Genomic DNA, 19,429 nt, shown 5'->3' with positions numbered 1-19,429 from the left:
TAACACTAGTTATTGGCTCTTCCTTGCCGGGCTGAGTGGGCATCACTAAGGGTGTGGTAGAGATGGAGTAGGTTTGGCGCAGAACACCATTTTAGATCATAGCTTTTGTCTCCATGAAATCCTGTGGGGAAAGGCTGTTCACTAGCCATGGGCTTCCTTTAGCTTGCTCTAAAAGCCTTGAAGGCAGTGGCTCTCCACCTGTGGGTCTCAAACCCCTGTGATGGGGTGGGTCAATGACCTTCCACAGGCATTTCGTAACAGATATTTACATTACAATTCATCACAGTAGCAAAATTAGTTATGAAGTAGCAATGAAATAATTTTATGGTTGGGGTCACTGTAACATGAAGAACTGTATTAAAGGGCCACAGAATTAGGAAGGTTGAGAACCACTGCCCTAAGGGTTAAGAGTTGAGTTGAGGGAAAAGGGGTAGAGACTCAGTGAATGACTGGGTGAGGGACAGGGAGGTAGCATGTGCTAGATATCTGTATGGTAGCTACCAGAACAGAAAATAGTAAGTCCTGGGCTAATATTCAGAGCTGGCACTGAATATTCAGAGCTGGCTAACTGCTGAGCTAAGTATCTAGAAAGCCTGATTAGGGTCAGGACTTTTAAAAGTATCTTTTAAAAAACTATTCTGTGAATTCCAGGCCAGCCTAGTCTACAGAGTGAGTTCCATTACAGTCAGGGTTATACAGAGAAATCCTATCTCAGAAAAAACAAAAACAAACAAAACACTATTTATTATTATTGTGTGTACATGTGTGTATATAACTTTATGTGGGTTCCAAGGAGGAACTGAGGTTACCAGCTATGAGTGCCATGGGTCTTTACTGGCTAACCCTTCTTGCTAGCCTTATTCTAGTTCTTTTTTGAGAGAGTGAATTATGTAGGTTGGTCTAGGCTGGCCTCAAAGTCACCTGAGGATGGCTTTTAACTCTTTTTTTTTTTTTTTTTTTTTTTTTTTCGAGGCAAGGTTTCTTGGCTGTTCTGGAACTCATTTTTGTAGATCAGGCTTTGAACTCACAAAGATCTGCCTGCCTCTGCTTCCTCAGTGCTGGGATTAAAGACGTGCATCACCGCCGCCTGACCGCCTTTTAATTCTTGATCATCCTGCCTCCACCTTTAGTGCTAGGGTTACAGGTATGTGTTACCATGCTCAGCCTCACACAGAAGACACTTCACATACTAAGCTTGGTTGGCCAGTAAGAAATAATCATCAAAGAAGCCGCTGGACAGCTGCTTTCTGTCTGTGAATCTTGGCATACAAGACCTAGCCCATTGTGTTGCCTTCATTCTCTTGCTCTTAGTAGACTTAATAGACAATCCCCAAACACACTGTTATACTATACCTGAAATCCATATGCCAGGAACCTGGGACTTTAATGCCTGCCTTTGGAAGTCTTTCTTTCTTTTTGTTTTCAGTGTAGGGCTTGAACCTAGGGACTTGTGCATTGGAGGCAAGCTACGGAGCTACACCTACAGTTTGGAAATTCTTCTTTATTGAAAAATAAATACAGAGTCAAACAGGTGGGCCAGCCAACATCTACAGTTTTGGGGCCAAAAGGAAGGGGCCAGGCTTTTCAGGACTCAGATCTCCATGAGCTGGTCACTTCCCACAATCACCTCGTTCATTCGTTTAGCTACAGAAAACAAAGAGAGAAAAGGTTTTCATGGAACTGGCAGCAAGAGTTACCATTTCAAATCCAGCTGCTTCTAGAGAGGACAATATTCTTTTCAAAAGGGTCTATGCAAGAGCATCTCCTTATATAAGGATGACTCTGTATGCCTGGCTTCGAGGAAACTCACATACCAAGATTATGGAGTTTGGTTAAAACATCATTAAAAGATGAATAGAGTTTCCCCAAGCAACCCTATATATATTATGCTCCCCCCATGACAGAGTTTCTCTGTAGCCCTGGTACTCACTCCGCCTGCCCGTCTCCTGAGTGCTGGGATCAAAGGCATGAACACCACTGCCTGGTGTACACTATGCTTTACAAAATGTTATTTATTTTATGAGTATGGATGTTTTACCTGCCTCCATGTATGAATGTATGTACGTATGTATGTATGTATGCCACATGCATACATGGTGCCCACAGAGGTCAGTAGAGGGCATCAGATCCCCTGGACTAGAGTTACAGAGGGTTATGATGCTGGGATGCTGGGAACCAAACTGTGGTCCTCTGGAAGGGCAGCCAGTGCTCTTAACCATTGCTGCCAACTCTCAGCTCATTTTTCTATAAGTACACACCTATAATAAAATTTACAAATCAGACCCAGAGACTAACAACTAACAATAAAACATAAATATAACAATATGAATTATAACATGTGAATGGCCTCTCTCTTAAAATGTCTTATCCTGTGGTGTTCAAGGCTTCCACGACTCTTAACTTGGGGTGTTGCTTACCTTTGGCTTCAATCCTCTGACCACTTCCAATCAGACAGTCCTTGATGTCCGCACCTTTCTCAATCACCACGTTGTTGCAGATGACGCTGCCCTCAATTCTGCTTCTGTAACACAGGAGCCAATGCAGCAGTCGTTAGCGTACCCAGGGCTTCGTCAGCAAGCCACTGTCTGGGAGCACAGGCTTTTCTCTTTGGCTGAGAACTGCTGATCAATCCTATGGGTTACTGTATGTCTCAAGTTAGTGTTGGAGACAGAATAATAGCTTTAGAGAATTTCACAGGGGGCTATGTTCACAATTATTTGACTTCTCACCATCTTTTTTTTTTTTTTGTAATGGGGATGGATCTAGTGCTTTGAACTTGTTGGACAAACTCTTTACCACTGAACAATGTGTCAGCCTCCCATTTTGAGACAGGGTCTTATACAGTCCAGGCTGGCCTTGAACTCACTATGTAGCCAAAAATGATACTGAACTCTTGATCCCCCTGCCTCTAATTACCAAGTGCTGAGATTATGGGTATATGTAAACACAAGCAAAAAGCAAAGCAAAAAAGTGAAAAGCAAAGTTCTTTTTACTTTCTAAATTACTTTCTAAAATGTATTACATTATTTGTGGGTGGGGGGTCATACATGTGTCACAGTGTATGTAGGGGTCAGAGGCTAGCTTTTGAGAGTTGGTTCTCTCTGGATATAGAACTCTGGTCATGTTTGGTGGAATGTGTCTTTAATCACTAGCCATCTCGCTGGCCCAAGTTCTTTTCATTTTGAGACAAGGTCTTGCTGTGCGTTCCAGGCTGGCCTGGAACTCATGATCTTCCTTCCCCAGACACATAAGTACTGGGATTACAGACATATGCAGCCATTCCTATCTTAATCATACACACCTAACCCTAACCCCAACCCTAACTATGTAGCTCTGGCTGTCCTGAAACTCACTATGTAGACCAGGGTGGCCTGGAACTCACAGAAATCTACATGCTTCTGCCTCCCCAGTGCTGGGATTAAAGGGGTATGCTACTATGCCAGGCATCTAGCTTGACTTTAATTCTCTCGGTACCCAGAATCTTGGGTATAATTTCTGTTCAAATTCTCCTTGGTATAGGGTGGAATCTGAGGATGGTCTGTAGGTTCACCTATTAAGCTTTCTTATCTAGGATCATATGACAAATATCATTGGGGCTCAGAAATTAAGAATCTTCCTGGCTGGGCATAGTAGCCATACCTTTAATCCCAGCACTTAGGAGAGGCAAGAGAATCTGTGAGTTCAAGGCCATACAGGGCTACAGAAAGAAACCCTGGGGGAGATGATCAACTATGTAAACAACTGTCTCCTAAAGCTCTTATCACAGACTCTAGTTAAACAAAATAATATTCCCTCAGAGATGGGAAAGGAAAGATGTATGTGCATACATTTTAATTAATTGTTTTCTGTTTTTGTTTTGTTTTTGAGTGCGGGGATTAAAAGGCATGTACTACCTGGCCCAGCTTCACTATTGTTCTTTAAGCTTTGTTTGGGAGGGGCTGTGTGGAATAAGAGGACAATTTGAGGGAGTCGGTTCTCTTCTTCCACCATGCAGGTCCTCAGGCTTAACGACAGAAGCTCTTACCTACTAAGCTGTCTTGCTGGTGCTCTCTCTCTCTCTCTCTCTCTCTCTCTCTCTCTCTCTCTCACACACACACACACACACACACACACACACACACACACACACACACACACACACACGTTGGCAGTGCTGGGGATTGAACTCAGGGCCTCATACATGGTGCAAGCACTCTGCCACTGAAATGCATCCCTAGCACAAAGATGGATTAGCTTGTGCTTGTTATCTCAGCTACTCAGGAGGCTAAACCAAAAGACTACAAGTTCAGGGCCGCCTTTGGCTATAGAGTGAGATCAAGCCCTGTCTGGGCAACTTAGTGAGGCCCTGTATCAAAATAAAGGAGGAAAGGGGGGTGGTTTGGGCAGTATTACTGAGTTGCAGAGCACTTGCTTAGCATGTGGAAATCCCTGGCTCAGTCCTTAGCGCTGCACTGCATCCGTGAGAGACTGCTCTTTACTCCACACTGCCAGAAGCTGCTGCAGGCCCTAAACACTCTCAAAAGCAGTGCTGGCTCTTGCTGTCTGAATTCAGACACTACCTCTGTGTCTCCTGAAGACTGTGAGGTGGGAGAACAGTCTTTAAGGAAATTGTTATTAACGTGTGTGTGTATGATGTGTATAGTGCCATGGCAAGTGTTGAGAGTTGTTTTTTTTTTTCTTTCACTGTGGGTTCTAGGGACTGAACGAAGGCCCTCAGGCTTGCACAGCAAGCACTCTTACCAGCTGAGCAATCTTAACAGCTGGAAAAAGTCTTTTAATTTTTTAAAATTTGAGACAGAGTCTCTCTTCAAAGCCCTGGCTGTCTTGGAACTCACTATGTAGACCAGAGATCCACCAAATGCTGGTATTAATGGTATGCCCACCACGACTAGCAGAAAGGTCCTTTTGAAAATCATCACAAACATTTTATTACACACCTATGCCAGGTACTATGCTAAACAGACTGCATATTACAGTAATACCTAGCTGTTTCATCTGAAAAATCATCTGGGCAGGGTCAGCGAGATGCTTCAGTGTGTAAAGGCACTTGCTTTGCAAACCTGGAGGTCTGAGTTCAATTCCCAGAACCCATGTAAAGGTGAAAGGAGAGAGCTGGTTTCAGAAAGTTGTCCTCTGACCTCTATATGTCCTGATACATGGCCCCACCCCAACCTGGTTCCCACTATGCACACAGCACACACAATAATAAAAAAAATTATTTTGCTGTGCAGTGGTTCACAACTTTAATCCCAACACTTAGGAGGCAGAAGCAGTCAGATCTCTGTGAGTTTGAAGCCAGCCTGGTCTACAAATCGAGTTCCAAGATAGCCAGGGCTGTTACACAGAAAAATCCTGTCTTTAAAAAAATATTTTATGAACAACATATAAAACAAGAACATCTTTTGTCTTGGCTTCCATCAATTTTTTTAGTAGGTCCAGGAGGAGAACCTTACATATTTAGAAAAAACATCTAGGTGATTTTAGAGAATCTAGGTGATTCTCTGAATACTATTTTTATATGACATAAATTTTACAGATGAAGTAACAGATTTAGAGAATTTAAATTATTTATTCTAAACTATGTAGCTGCTAAACAACATATTCAAATCCAGTTCTGCCTGATACTAGATACACATTCTTTTCTTTTTTTATGAGACAGGGTTTCTCTTTGTAATGGCCCCGGCTGTCCTGGAACTCAGAGTGTCTGCCCCTGCCTCCCGAGTGCTGGGATTAAAGGTGTGCACCACTGCTGCCCAGCTGAGGTTGAACCTTCAATGAGAATGGCCCATACCCATACAGAAATGCTGATGCCACAGGAAGGATGTTGGGCAGGATTCTGCTACATAACAGCCAGTCTCTCATACAACTCAGAAGTCTAGGGATGCAGCTCATTCATGTAAGGAATTAGAATTTTGACCTGGAGCCAAACTCCAGAACAGTCTACAGATGATCTCCTGAGCACGAATGGGCACCCAAAGCACACGGTGCTCTGTCAGCATTCAGAGAGCTTTACTGCTTCAGATGGCAGACCTGAGTCAAACAGGAAACCGGCTATCTATTCTATCTCCATTCCTAGGGAGGGCTAAAGCCTATCCTAGGCTGAAGCATCTCTGTGGGTGGTATGAATAGGACAAGTATTAGTTTGCTTTTTGGCAGTCTCGGAATACATACAGTGGGTGTTCCAGAAGGTACAATCCAGAACTTTGCAACTTGTCCAAACTGCAAAGCATCACAGTCAGCAGTTATAGTAGCTCCATATCCTTTGGGAAATCCCCTACAGAGGGTAATAAGGAAGGCGCAGGATGCTTTATACACACGAATTCCAGAGACAGACGGGTCTCTACTCAGCCAAAACAAAGTCTGCAGGTAGTAGCAATGCACACTTCCTATCAGTAGTTGAGATCCTAAAATCATGGTGGACGGACAGTCAGTGGGACACAAGAAGCTGTAAGTGAGGATTCCTGCAAAAAGCTGTGGGGTTGACTGATTAGAACCTCAGTGATGTGGAGAGGTTGGAATGTTGCAGGTCTAGAGGCTAATTACAAGTTATTTTAGGCTATCTTTAGTTCTTGCCCACTGTTGTGTTGAACCTGACATCCTGTGACTAACAGATACAAACCTTTGGAATGTATTAACTTAACAAACCCGAGTTTCCAGCAAAGGAAGGACGCTGTCCGGCAGCATTAATGCCCATGCAGAGTTCTCCCGGCCTTGCTGTAACCTGCCTACCCAACATAGCCACTAACATAATGGAAACATGTTTTAATTTATGCCTTTCTTTGTTCTGTTACTATAGAAAGTTCACAGAATTGCAACCTCATTGGAACGTGTTTATTTGGGGAGACCCAAATCTATGTTCCAGGACCATGGCCAGTCATATTTGGCTCCAAAATAAACTACATCTTTATTCCTTTGAGTGAGAGCTGCTTCCTTTGTTGACAAAGCCATAATTAAAGACTACTAAATGGAATCTGATGTGGGTGGGAACCATCACTGGAAGGAAGTGGCTGAAATGACTGAGGTTAGATTTCTGCAACAACCCATGGCTTGCTTTTCCTATTGTTTAGCAGTTCTAATCAGGGTCTTCAGGAGCCTCTTTTATAGATCATCTTCCCTAGTTTATGTATAACTTGTGAGATGTATTAGTTATCGTGTAGAGACTGTAGATACTACTGGGGAAAGGAGGTTGATTGATGGAAAGCCTCAGGCTTCTGCTCAGTGTCCCTGTGAAGACTCAAAGCTTTTTTCTGACCATTTGTCTCAACTGTCTGTCCGTCTGTATGTCCCTCCCTCCCTCCTTCCTTCCTTTTTGTTTTTTTGAGACAGGGTTTCTCTGTAGCTGTGGCACCTGCTCTGGAACTCATGCTGCAGACTAGGCTGGCCTCGAACTCACAGAGATCTGCTTGCTTGTCTCCCAAGTACTGAGCTTAAAGGTGAATGCCTCCTTCTTCCTTTTTGAAAGGGTGACTTTCTTGTCTTCTTTCCCTTCTGATGCTGGAAATTGAACTCAGGCTCTTGCACACACTGGGGAAGTATTGTGCCACTGAGATTCATGTCCAGCACTGCAGTGATTTTGAAAGAGCCAAGAAGGACTGCTTGCCAAACACACTTAATTTTAAGAAAGTTCATTCTAAAGTGAGCATGGTGTCTTATGACTGTAATTCCAGCACTTGGGAGGTGAAAGCAGGAGGATTAGGAGTTCAAAGCCATCTTTAGCTCCAAAATGAGTTGTAGGTTAGCTTGGGCTATAGATGGAGACCTTGTCTATAACAAAACAAAAACAATGCAATATTAAAGAGTTAGGAATGTCCTGAATAAGGGAGACTAGAAGCTGGGCCTGGTAGCACAGACCTATAATCCCAGCTACTTGGGAAACTCAAGCAGGAAGATCTCTTTAAAAGATCATTTGGGCTACTAAGCCAGTCAGGGCCAGCTTGGGCAACTTAGACAGAATCTATCTTAAAATAAAAAGTAAAGGACAGCGATGGTGGTGCATGCCTTTGATCTCAGCACTTGGGAGGCAGAGTCAGGCAGATCTCTGAGTTTGAGGCTAAATTGGTCTACAAACTGAGTTTCAGGACAGCCAGGACTACACAGAGAAACACTGCCTCAAAAAAAAAAAAAAAAAAAAAAAAAAAAAAAAAAGTAAAGAGAAGATGAGGGGCTGATGAGATGATGCAGAGGCCACAAGTTCATACTACTATTGCAGAGGACCTGAATTAGGTTTCCAATATCAAAACTGAATGGTTCAAAACCACCTGTAACTCCAGCCGCAGGGACTTTTGCTGTACACATCATTAAACAACAAGCCAGAGTAGAGATGGCTCAGCAAGTAAAAGCATATGCTGCTCTTTCAGAGGACTGCAGTTTGTTTCCAGGCCCCACACCAGGTGGCTCACAACAGTATGTAACTCCAGCTTCAGAGAAATATGATTCCTTGCGTACCTATATTCAAATGTAAACACACACACACCAAAACAAAACATCAAGAACTGGGGTACATATTTGCAATGCTATGCACTAAGTGCAAGGTCAGCCTGGGCTTTATTAGACTAGACCCCAAACAAACAAACAAGGATACTGCTGTGTGGCAGAACCCTTGGTAGCATGTGTAAAGCCTTGGGTTCAATCCCTATCACCACAAAAAGAAAAGCAGGTAGAATGGGGGTTAAGGATAGAAAAACAAGGATTCATTGTATGGGCCAATCAGCTGAGGGAGCTTGCAGGCTATGCTTAAGGTAATAATGAGAATGAGAAACAGGAATAGCTTGTTTGGTTTTGAGGGCTAATTTGGTTACTATAGATAGTATAGAAAACCCAGGAAAAATCCTGATTTCCAGATTGCTTATACTGAAGATGGGATTGGACACTGCTTTGATGTTATCCACCTTGCATTAAGAGGCAATACAGATGTAGTTGAAGGGGACTAAGGAGACAGACAGTAAATTAAAGCCTTGATGATTAAGTTGTATTTTTTTGGCTTTTAGTATATATGTTTATATAATATATATACATATATTATATATATGGCTCTCTCTACATGTACATCTGTATGCCAGAAGAGGGCATCAGATCCACCATATGATTGCTGGGAATTGAACTCAGGACCTCTGGAGCCAGTGCTCTTAACCACTGAGCCATCTCTTTGGCCCTGGCAAGACTAACTTTTAAAACTATTATATTTTTATTTGTTTGTTTGTTTGTTTTGTGTATATGACATTTATCCAGTCCCCTCTACCTTTTCTCCATACAATTTACTCGTGCGTACATTTATGTGTACGAGACGAGTGTGGCATGTTTGTGCAGCAGCAGTCAGAGGGCAGCATGGATGCCGGTCCTTGCCATCTATCTTCCTTTTAGACATGGTCTCTGTGGCTCTTTGTTGATGCCAGGCGGCTGGCTTATGAGATTCTGAGGATTTCTGTCTGTTCTTTGAGTCTTGTTGAGGAAGCTCTGGGATTACAGACAGACAGGGGCTATCAGGTCTTATCCACATGGATTTGAAGGATCTAAACTTAGGTCTTCAAGCTTACACAGCAAGCATTTTACCCACTGTGCCATCTGCCCAGCCCTACACTAAACTTTTGATTCCTGACTCTCAGCTGTCATAGAAAGTGGCAGAAGATGAGAAAAATAAGCAGGAATTTTCTCAGAAAGGTCTTACCTACACTTTCCCCAAGGTGGTCCTAGTAACTTCTCTTAAGCCCCGAGGACCGTGGGCAGGTATCCAACCCACTGTCCACAAGACCTTTGAGCCCACAACTGCGGGCAGAAACAAGCTCACTGGGAGTATGAGAAAGTTCCTTCTAAATAAACGTATGCACCACTTTGGCATTCAGTCCAGACATAATAACAGAATGGCAATCAAAATTCAGTTCTGAATTTTAATTATCCCTTTCAAGTTTATCATAGGTAATCATTAAAACTAAATGACCCCCAAAATAATGGAGAAAAATTCATATGGGATGAAAGATATGTGATCTTATCACCAGATGCTAATTAGCAGGATTGGGTGATCCCTCATGGCCTTCCTGGTCATTAGTCCTTTGTGGTCCAAATATATATATATACATATGTATATATATATATATATATATTTTTTTTTTTTTTTGAGGCAGGATCTTCCTTTTAGCTTATACTGGTTATGAATGGAATGATTTTCCTGCTTCAGCCTTCAAAGTGCTGAGAGTAGAGATATGCACTATCTTGTTCTAATACTCTTGCCTTGGTGGCTGTCCTGGAACTAGCTCTTGTAGACCAGGCAGGCCTCGAACTACAGAGATCTGCTGCCTCTGCCTCCCGAGTGCCGGAATTAAACTCTGCACCACCACCGTTTCTTTCTTTCCTTTTTTTTTTTTTTTTTTTTTTTTTGGAGATACGCTTTTAACTTTGCAACCTTGGCTGGCATGGAACTTGCTATTTAAAACAGGCTGACTTTAAACTCACAGAGATCCACCTGCCTTACTGTCACGTGGGTACTAGGATTCAAACTGGGGCCCTCTGGAAAAGTAACCAGTGCTCTTAACTGCCAAATGATCTTTCTAGCCCTCCCCTTTTTAACTTAAACTCTGTATATCAGACTTAGGTCCTCCTGCTCCAAGGGCAAGCACTTTTTTACTAAGATTCTTTCCTGCCCAGTCAGTCACTGTCTGAACTCTAAAAGTACCAGTTTTCTCCAGGGTTTTGTGAAGAGTTGGGTGTGGTGACACAGGACTATTTGGGCAACTGAAGTAAAGTTGAAGCTAGGATTCAAGGCCAGCTGGTTCCCTTTCAAGACAAACAAACACCGAAAGAGCTCCCCACCCCACATATTCAGCCCAATGGAGTGCTGTGTCTCCCCCCACCCCCATCTCATTCTGGACACAATGTAGTCCAGGCTGTCTTCTAACTATGGATCCTCCTGTCTCTGCCTTTTGAATGCTCAGAATCTGCTACTATCATGAGCCAGCCCAGTGATTTAAAAAAAAAAAATTTTTTTTTTTTTTTTTTAAATTTTGCTTTTGCAGCCTTTAATCCCATGACTTAGGTGACAGATACAGGCGGGTATTTGTGAGTTTGAGGCCAGCCTGTTCTACAGAGTGAGTTTCAGGACAGTCAAGAGTACACAGAGAAACCCTGTCTCAAAAAAAAAAAAAAAAAAAAAAAAAAAAAAAGAGAAAGCATAAGAGATAGAGTTTCAGTGTGTACCCCTGGCTGACCTAGAACTCACCATTACATTAGACTGGTCCTAAATTCACAGAGCTCTACCTGCCCCTGCCTCACCTCTGGCTCCTGAAGTCCTAGGATTATAGGAGTGTGTTACTGTGTTGGTGAGGAACCATGCTTCTTTAAGTTGTCTTAAATATAGTTTCAGCAAAAGGTTTATCTTTTGTTGTTTTGAGGCTAAGTCTCATGCATTCCAGGCTGGTCTTGAGTTCCTATGTAGCTGAAGATGATTTTGATTCTTGATCCTCCTGCTTCATACTCAATTTTATGTGGTGCTAGGATTAAACCCAGGGGCCTTGTGCATATATGCTGGACAAGCACTCAATCAACTATACCCCTAGCCCTAGACTTTTACTTTTTAAGTCTTTATTTTTTATATATGTGGATGTCTGTGTAAACATGCACACATGTATGTGGAGCCTGCAGAGACCAGAGAAGGGCATTAACTCTTCTGAACTGTTGTGAACTGCTAGACGTGGATGCTGAGAACCAAACATGGGTCCTCTGGAAGGGCAATGAATGCTCTTAACCACAGGGCCATCCCTCTGGACCCCAGCTTTCGACTTCAAACATGGAAGTGTTAACGATTATGGGGACTTTTCTGTTCTCTCTCACTCAGCCTTATTCCCTTGACACAAGGTCTTTCTCTGAACCGGAAGTACTGTTCCAGCTAGGCAAGCTGGCTATTACCTTCCCAGGATTCATCTATCCCTTCCCAATGTTGGCATTAAAGGCACATGTGGCCATCCCTGGCTTTTATGTAAGTGTTGAGGAATCAAATGTAGGTCCTCACACTGGCACAGCTACTAAGCCATTTCCCAAGCCCCAGTGGTGTAGTTTTTGAGTGTGAACTTTGTAGATGACAATGTTGTATCACAATGTCAAAAGATTAGGCATGCTGGGAATGGTACTGGATGCCTATCATCGAAGCATCTGGGGACTGAAAGAGGATGCTTCAGACAGGGATACATAGCAAGTTCTAGACCAGCCTGGGCTAAAGCCAAAATTTGCAGAAAAGCTTGTTGTCAAAGTACTGTATGGCTTTTATGGCCACTCCTCTCATGCCGCTGCCTCCAGGCAGCTCTGGGGCATGAAGGCAGGGGAAGTGACACTTAGGCACTGGCATGGTGTCACTGTAGCACTGCAAAGGGCTCACTACTGGGGTCATCTTCATGAAGCAGAACCCCAAGGAAGAGAAGGCAGCTTCCCGTAGGAGTACACTGTTTTACCCGAGGGAGGGTGCTAGTGATGTTTTACGTTCACTTCATTATGGAAGCAAAACCAAACTTCAAAGGTGCTAATTTTCTTCCCTTCCTGTCCCCAATGTGAGAACCCTTTGCTGGGCTGGGTGAGTCTGACAAAGCTCCTAGGGGTACCAGAAGCTTTGCCTCACATGGGCACAGAGGGAGACATACCCTTCTTCCACGATGACAGAGTTCATGAGAAGGCAATTGGTAACAGCCACTCTATCTTGTATGACACAGGATGAGCCAATGACTGAGCGTTTAATAGATGACTTCTCTCCAATTTGTGTATCTGGCCCAATGAGACTGTCAACTTCAACCTGAAAAAGGCAAATAGAAATCTTGTCCAAGCCGGGAGGTGGTGGCACAGACCTTTAATCCCAGCACTCTGGAGGCAGAAGCAGGGAATTCTCTGTGAGTTTGAGGCCAGCCAGCCTGGTCTACATAGCTAGCTCCAGGACAGCCAGGGCGACACAGAAAGAAAGAAACCTTATCCATCTATCTCTACCAACTATAAATAACCCCTCATCTTTTGAGCTGGAATCTAATGGGATCTTTCCATAGATACAACATAGGGGGATGACTAGTACTATTTCTCAAGACCCAAAGATCAAACATCTTTTCCAACACCAGCTCCAACTAACACTGAAGCATGGGCCCTTTTCTTCCAAGAAAAAAAAAAAAAAAAAAAAAAAAAAAAAACATCAAATCAGACATATGTATGCACTCACTCACATATTTGTATACTTAGCTCAGGTTGGCTTCCAACTTCTTTTTGTTTTTTTAGACCGTGTTTGTCTGTGCAGCTTTGGAGCCTGTCCTGGAACTCCTTTTGTAATCTAGGCTGGCCTGGAACTCACAGAGATCCACCTGCCTCTGCTTTCTAAGTACTGGGATTAAAGGCATACACTACCACCACACACCCTCCCCAGGCCTCCAACTTCTTATCCCCCTGCCTCCGTTGTCTGCCAGTATTAAATTACAAATTAAGCATAGTGGCCCACACCTTTAATTCCAGCACTTGGGAGGCAGAGGCACACAGATTTCTTGAGTTTGAGGCTAATCAAGCTAGAGTGCTAAAAAAACAAAAACCCAAAAATAAAAATAAATTTATACATGTACACTACCATAAAGAGTATTTAGATTTCCTCTTTTGAGTAAATGTTCAAACTGGAAATTAGAAGGACAAAAAGACTGAAAGCTGTTGTTCTAAGTTTGCCACCACCCGGACTCTTGTTTATAGGGTCAGCACTTGACCTGGAACTCTTTGTCCTCTTTTTTAGAGACAGGTCTTATGATATAGCCCAGGCTGGCTTGGAACTTGCAATCTTCCTGTCTCTGACTTCCATCCACTGCTTGGATTCTAGATATGCAGTGCCATTCAGGGCCTCAGGAAGTCTCTTCCTCTCTTTCTTTCTTTCTCTCTCTCTCTCTCTCTCTCTTTTTTTTTTGTGGGGGGAGGAAGGGAAAGGGGTAAGATCTTACTATGTAGCCCCAGCTAGCTTGGAACATGCTATGTAGACCTGGTTAGAATTAAGGCATGTGGCACCATGCCCTCCATCACCCACCCCCAACCTTTTTGGGGTTTCTTGAGATAGTTTCTCTGTGTAGTCCTGGCTGGCCTTAACTAAAGAAATCTGACTGTCCCTGCCTCCTGAGTACTGGGATTGAAAACATTTGCCACCACCGCTGGACTCTCTTCCTCCTTTTTATTGCTTTTGGAGACAAGTTCTTACTATGAAACACTAAACTTGCACCCAACTAGCTATTTACTATAGCAGGCTGGCCTAGAGCTCATGTTCTTCCTGCTTCAGCCCCCTGAATGCCACTACATCTGGCTTTAGAGTACTTCATATTTGTACAATACTGGAGATTGGACCCAGAGATTCATATATGCTGAGCAAGCATTCTACCACTAAACTATAATGCCAGCTCTCTTTTTCACTACATGGCAAGTTACATGACAGCCAGAGACAGGATCTTGCTCTTTGTCAGGCTAGCATTGCATAGCAGGATTTGAACTCATGATCTCCCCACGTAAGCTGCTCTAATGCTGACATTATAGATGTACCACATCTGCTAAGAAATCTTTTAGATTTATTTGTGTGTATGTGTACACATGTGTACATGCTATGACATGTGCATGGAAGTCAGAGAACACCTTGTTAAAAAAGTCATTTCTTTCCTTCCAGCATGAGAATTCCAGGGATTGAATTCAGGCTGTCAGGTTTAGTAGGACATAGTTTTACCTAATGAGCTATTCTGCCAGCCTTTTTAAGTGAGACTCTACCACCACCAAGATGGAGATGGGATTTACCTTGTGCTAATGGGGTCTAGAGTTGATGGGTTCCAATTTAAATTCTCAACAAGTTCCAGTGCCCCTCAGATGGTCCTGCCTGTGCCCTGTTTATACCAGTACTTACCAGGTGTCTGTTGGCAATCTGGGCTGACGGGTGGATCATTGACTCCTCTGGACAAAGCTCAGATAGCAATTTGGGTACCTTTAGGAAAGAAGTTTGGACTGTAAAGATGTGAAAACACCTAAAAAACACTCTAGGTAGAGCCCAATACCCTGTCAGGGACGAGGCTATCAGCCAGTTGTGTCTGATAAGGGAGCAGAGAAGCTGCTATGCTTCTCCACAACAGGACTGCATATACAGCAGCTTCCAAGAGGCCTCACTGAGCCCAGATATTCTTCTAACATTTCATGGGTAAGGAGGTCAAATGGGACATGGAATACCAAGAACCCTGCTTAGAGGGTCCTCCTGGACTACTGTGGACATGTACCATGGGAGAAGACAATGTTAGACAAATACTATAGTCAGGACTGACTCAAGAGTCTATGTAAGCCAGGCAGTGGTGGTGCACGCCTTTAGTCCTAGCACTCAGAAGGCAGAGGCAGGTGGACCTCTGTGAGTTACAGGATAGTCTGTAAACCTACAGAGAAATTCTGTCCTGAAAAACCAACCAACCAACCAACCAACCAAACAACCAACCAAACAACTAACTAACTAAACAAACAAACAAACAAACAAACCAAGAGAAAGAGTCCACTTCCTTCCAAGGAAAATGAGAAAAATAAGTTTACACTATTTTTGCCTAAGAATGAGAAATGAAAAGCAGGTTAAAGGTACAAGGCGATTTGGCTATTAACTTACTTGGAAGGAACAGAGTACATGTATCTGTGATTCTCCAGCATAGAGAACACAGGTCAGTTGTACAAAGCACTGTATGTGTTAGCCATGCTAGTAGGGAACAGGTCTTGTTAGCACTGGGTACAGTGTCACTCGTTTTCCCCTATGGCCCTCCAGTCAAGGCCCTGTGTGCCTATCTGCTGCACAGGCCAGACACACACCAGAGGATGGATGTCTTTCCAGGCTCAGCCTAGACCTGCTTCTAGACCAGACTGAGGTCTAGTTCAGAGTAAGAGTGGGGAACACTGTGTTTTCTTATAGCTCTCTGGTTTGGGATTTCCTTGGATTTATAATCATTCCAAACCGAAGGCAGCTTAAGGATTGGGGCTGAGGTTACACACCATCTAGTATGAGTCTTTTTGTTATTATCTGAGACAGGGTCTCTGAATGTCTCATATAGATCCACCTATCTCTACCTCCTGAATGCCACCACCCTGCCTATGAAGAGTCTTGAAGATTCAGTCTGTTTTCAACAGTATTTTTTAATGTCATTCTTACATCCCAGTTATATAGTTATATATCCCAGTGACAGTTCTACCAGGAACAATGCCAGTAGCTAGTCTTTTTTTTTTTTTGTTATTATTATTTCTGAGACAGGGTTTCTCTGTGTAGTCCTGCCTGTCTTGGAACTCACTCTGAAGACCACCTGCCTTTGAACTAAAGAGATTTGCCTGTATCTGCCTCCAGGGACTGGGACTAAAGGTGTGTGCCACCACTGCCCTGTTTAGTAGTTTTTATTACCTCATTCCAACTAACTTTTCCTACTTTTACCTCAATGCTTCACTTCTCCCTAGTTTCATTTTTCTTTCCTCCCATGCTTTTTTTTTTCATTTTTAAGATTTATTTCTTTATTAAATACACAGTGTTCTGTCTGCATATATATCTGCATGACAGAAGAGGGCTCCAGATCTCATTACAGATGGTTATGAGCCTCCATATGGTTGCTGGGAATTGAACTCAGGACCTCTGGAAGAGCAACTGGTGCCATTTCTTAACCTGTGCCATTTCTCCAGCCCCATCCTGTGCTTCTAAGACTATGAAGATCCCTCCATACCCATAACCTTCTTTCTCTACACCATCACTAAGACCTGGCTTATCTTTGAGAAGATCCCTTCCTAGCATGTTTTAGACAATTCCTTGAGTCATCTGGTTACTCAATTTTCTTTCTTCCTTCCTGTCTTTCTTTTTTGTCTTTTTAAAAGTCATCTTACCTTAAAAAAAAAATACAAACAATATAACAAGCAAGAAAGCTACAGGTTTCATGTAGCCCAGTTTGGTCTGATCTTTTTGCCTGTTTCCTGGTGCTGGAATTACAGGCATCACACCAGTTTATGCAGTACTGGGGATTGAGCTCGGGGATTCTTGTATGTTACTAATGGGGCTACATTTCTAGCTGTTCTTTTGCTTTTTTGAGGACGCTTCCTCTGAAGCTTACTTCATCATTCATCAAACCACGTGATTACACAACAATATTTATCTGTTTTATTCCTCCTCCCCCTCACCCCCAGACAGGTCTTGCTATACTACCCAAGCAGGCCTTTAACTCAAAATCCTCCTGTTGCTGCCTCCAAAGTGCTGGGATTTCAGGTGTGAGCCACCATGTTAGCCTGGAACTTGCCCAGGCTAGCCTCCATTTTGCATGTCTTACACACTGAGGACTGGTATTACAGGACTATATCATCATGCTTGGCTTTGTCTGCTTACCCAGGAAGTAGTTATTATATGAGTGTCCATTTTGAACCAAACAGGAGAGCTGCTGCGTCCATAGCTCAAAAGCTCATCTTCCTGGACATCTCAGTCCTTCCTTGAACCCACTGAGTTCCTGTCTTTGGATTTTCCCCTCACATTCCAAGCTTGCTAGGCTTTGGAGTGAAGACAGTGAATGTTACCATGTCCCCAATGAAGGCATAAGACAAAAAGCAGGAAGTCCTTTAGCCCATCTTCTCACCTGCCTGTTGGCTTCCATGTAGAGTCCCAGTGTGCTCACTCGAGAGCAGAGACCCTCTTTCATGATGTGGACATAGCAGCGCACCTGTGATCTAGAAAAATCTTCCCTCTTGTCTCCTTGAAAGGTGTTCCAGCAGGCATCATAAGGAGCCAAGGTCAGAGTGTTGTCATTTTTTATAAAACTGTAAATATCTTCAGAGAAAACATCCAGAGTAAATAAGAAAGATGGCACAGGGACAGATTAAGTCAATTGTTGGTTTTTATGTAGGTGTATGTAGTGCTGGACAGCCTGAAACTCAGATCCGGCTGGCCTTGAACTCACAGAGATCCCTTTGGCTCTGTCTCTGCCTCCTGGATGAGACACAGTCAAATTGCTAATACTTCTTCCTTCTTCCCTTGAAACTTATCAGTAAGCTTGGACCCTGAGGAATCCCATCACAACTGAAAAGACCAAGTCAAAAAGGCAATGGATTTTCTTATATGTTTGAAATAATTTTAAGCATTGTAAAATATTGTAAGCACTATATTAATGTTTAAGAAAAGGTCCTGAAAACAAGATTGGCTGGCATTGTGATCTCTATGAGTTCAGGCCAGCCAAATCTACATAATGAGCCCCCATCTCAAAACAACAACAATAAATCAAATCTCCCAAACAAAGCAAAAGCCTAAAAATAATAATCAAGCATTACTAAGAGAAGTAAAATGACGACCTCTATAGATCATGAAAGGATATAAATATATGAAGGTTACCACACTGAGTCACAACACTACTCTAGTTTCCTTTCTTTCCTTTCTTTTTTTTTTGAGATAGGGTTTCTCTGTGTAGCCTTGGCTGTCCTTGAACTCACAGAGATCTGTATGCCTCTGCCTCTAGAGTGCTGGGAACCAAGGTCTGTGCTACCACCGAATAGCCTAACAAATCTTAAAGGCCTTGCATTTTGTGGTAAAAAGACTGAGTAATCTGCCTCAGGTCACAGAGCTGATGCTAACAGATGTCAGAGCCAGGGCTGTGATGTTAAGTCTGTGACTACAGCCATCAGGCCACACTGTCATCACCCAGTGTGAATTTAGAAATGGGGCAAGGACACAAGGATTTGAGGGTAAACAAGACATTTCATTTCCAGATCCCATGATGGAGACAGTCTGGTTGGCCTCTGGCTGTCATCACCTGTGCTCATTGACAGATGGTCTGCCTACACCCAAAGAACCAGGAAACTGAGAGGTCACAAGGAGAATCTGCAGACCGATGGGCAGTGAGGAACATAGTCAAACAGTGGGTCTGGATACTTGATCAGCCTATCCCTGAAGAGTACAGGAACTGACTATTGAATCAAGTGCACCTGTAAACTAGACAACCACTGGCTGTCTTGGGACGCCCCTGCCCGCCTCACTGCACCAGACCGAACACCAACCTAAAGACTTCAGCTCCTTTTTCTTTAGATCCTCTTCTCTGTCTTCCTGCCTCTGCTGTGAGGAAGTGGAGGAGAACTGCTTTCTTACTAGGTATGGAATCAGTTCACTTCGGATAGAAGTGATTGACCTAGAAAGAAAGAGAGTGGCCAAATATGAGAAACCTCACTGGATCCTTCTGGGTCAGACATTATTTGTACTCAAGGAAAAGCCAAAGATCTGGGTTTCCTTTTAAGGTTAAGATGGGAATGGGAAAAATATAAGAATCCCTCTTCTTGGTCAAGCCAGAAAATAGTCTTCCACCAAGTCCCAGCTACATGGTATGTATATGTATGTACATATTTATACATGTATGTAGGCAGTATAGTATATAACATGGTGCTCTGATTCCTCATTGGCAACCACCCAGGAGAAAACAGACCACTCTGT

General features: G+C 43.1%; 1 protein-coding gene across 3 annotated transcripts in view; it reads right to left on the bottom strand.

The window, feature by feature from the left end:
• Positions 1 to 1,481: 1,481 nt before the first annotated feature.
• The window catches only part of Eif2b3 (eukaryotic translation initiation factor 2B subunit gamma), a 63,322-nt gene continuing 45,374 nt past the window's right edge, over positions 1,482 to 19,429 (bottom strand). For all 3 annotated transcript variants that reach the window (XM_051188551.1, XM_051188552.1, XM_051188553.1), the window contains exons 7-12: positions 19,003 to 19,130; positions 17,592 to 17,782; positions 14,873 to 14,950; positions 12,621 to 12,769; positions 2,418 to 2,521; positions 1,482 to 1,644 (exon numbers count right to left, since the gene is read on the bottom strand). In XM_051188551.1, the coding sequence (XP_051044508.1) occupies positions 1,592 to 1,644; positions 2,418 to 2,521; positions 12,621 to 12,769; positions 14,873 to 14,950; positions 17,592 to 17,782; positions 19,003 to 19,130 (703 nt within the window). In that variant the 3' untranslated portion in view covers positions 1,482 to 1,591. The remainder of the gene's footprint in view (positions 1,645 to 2,417; positions 2,522 to 12,620; positions 12,770 to 14,872; positions 14,951 to 17,591; positions 17,783 to 19,002; positions 19,131 to 19,429) is intronic.

This window comes from Phodopus roborovskii, unplaced genomic scaffold, assembly GCF_943737965.1.
Source record: "Phodopus roborovskii unplaced genomic scaffold, PHOROB, whole genome shotgun sequence".
NCBI lineage: Eukaryota > Metazoa > Chordata > Mammalia > Rodentia > Cricetidae > Phodopus > Phodopus roborovskii.
The sequence above is the reverse complement of the archived record's forward strand: the minus strand, read 5'-3'. Positions and strand labels throughout refer to the sequence as shown.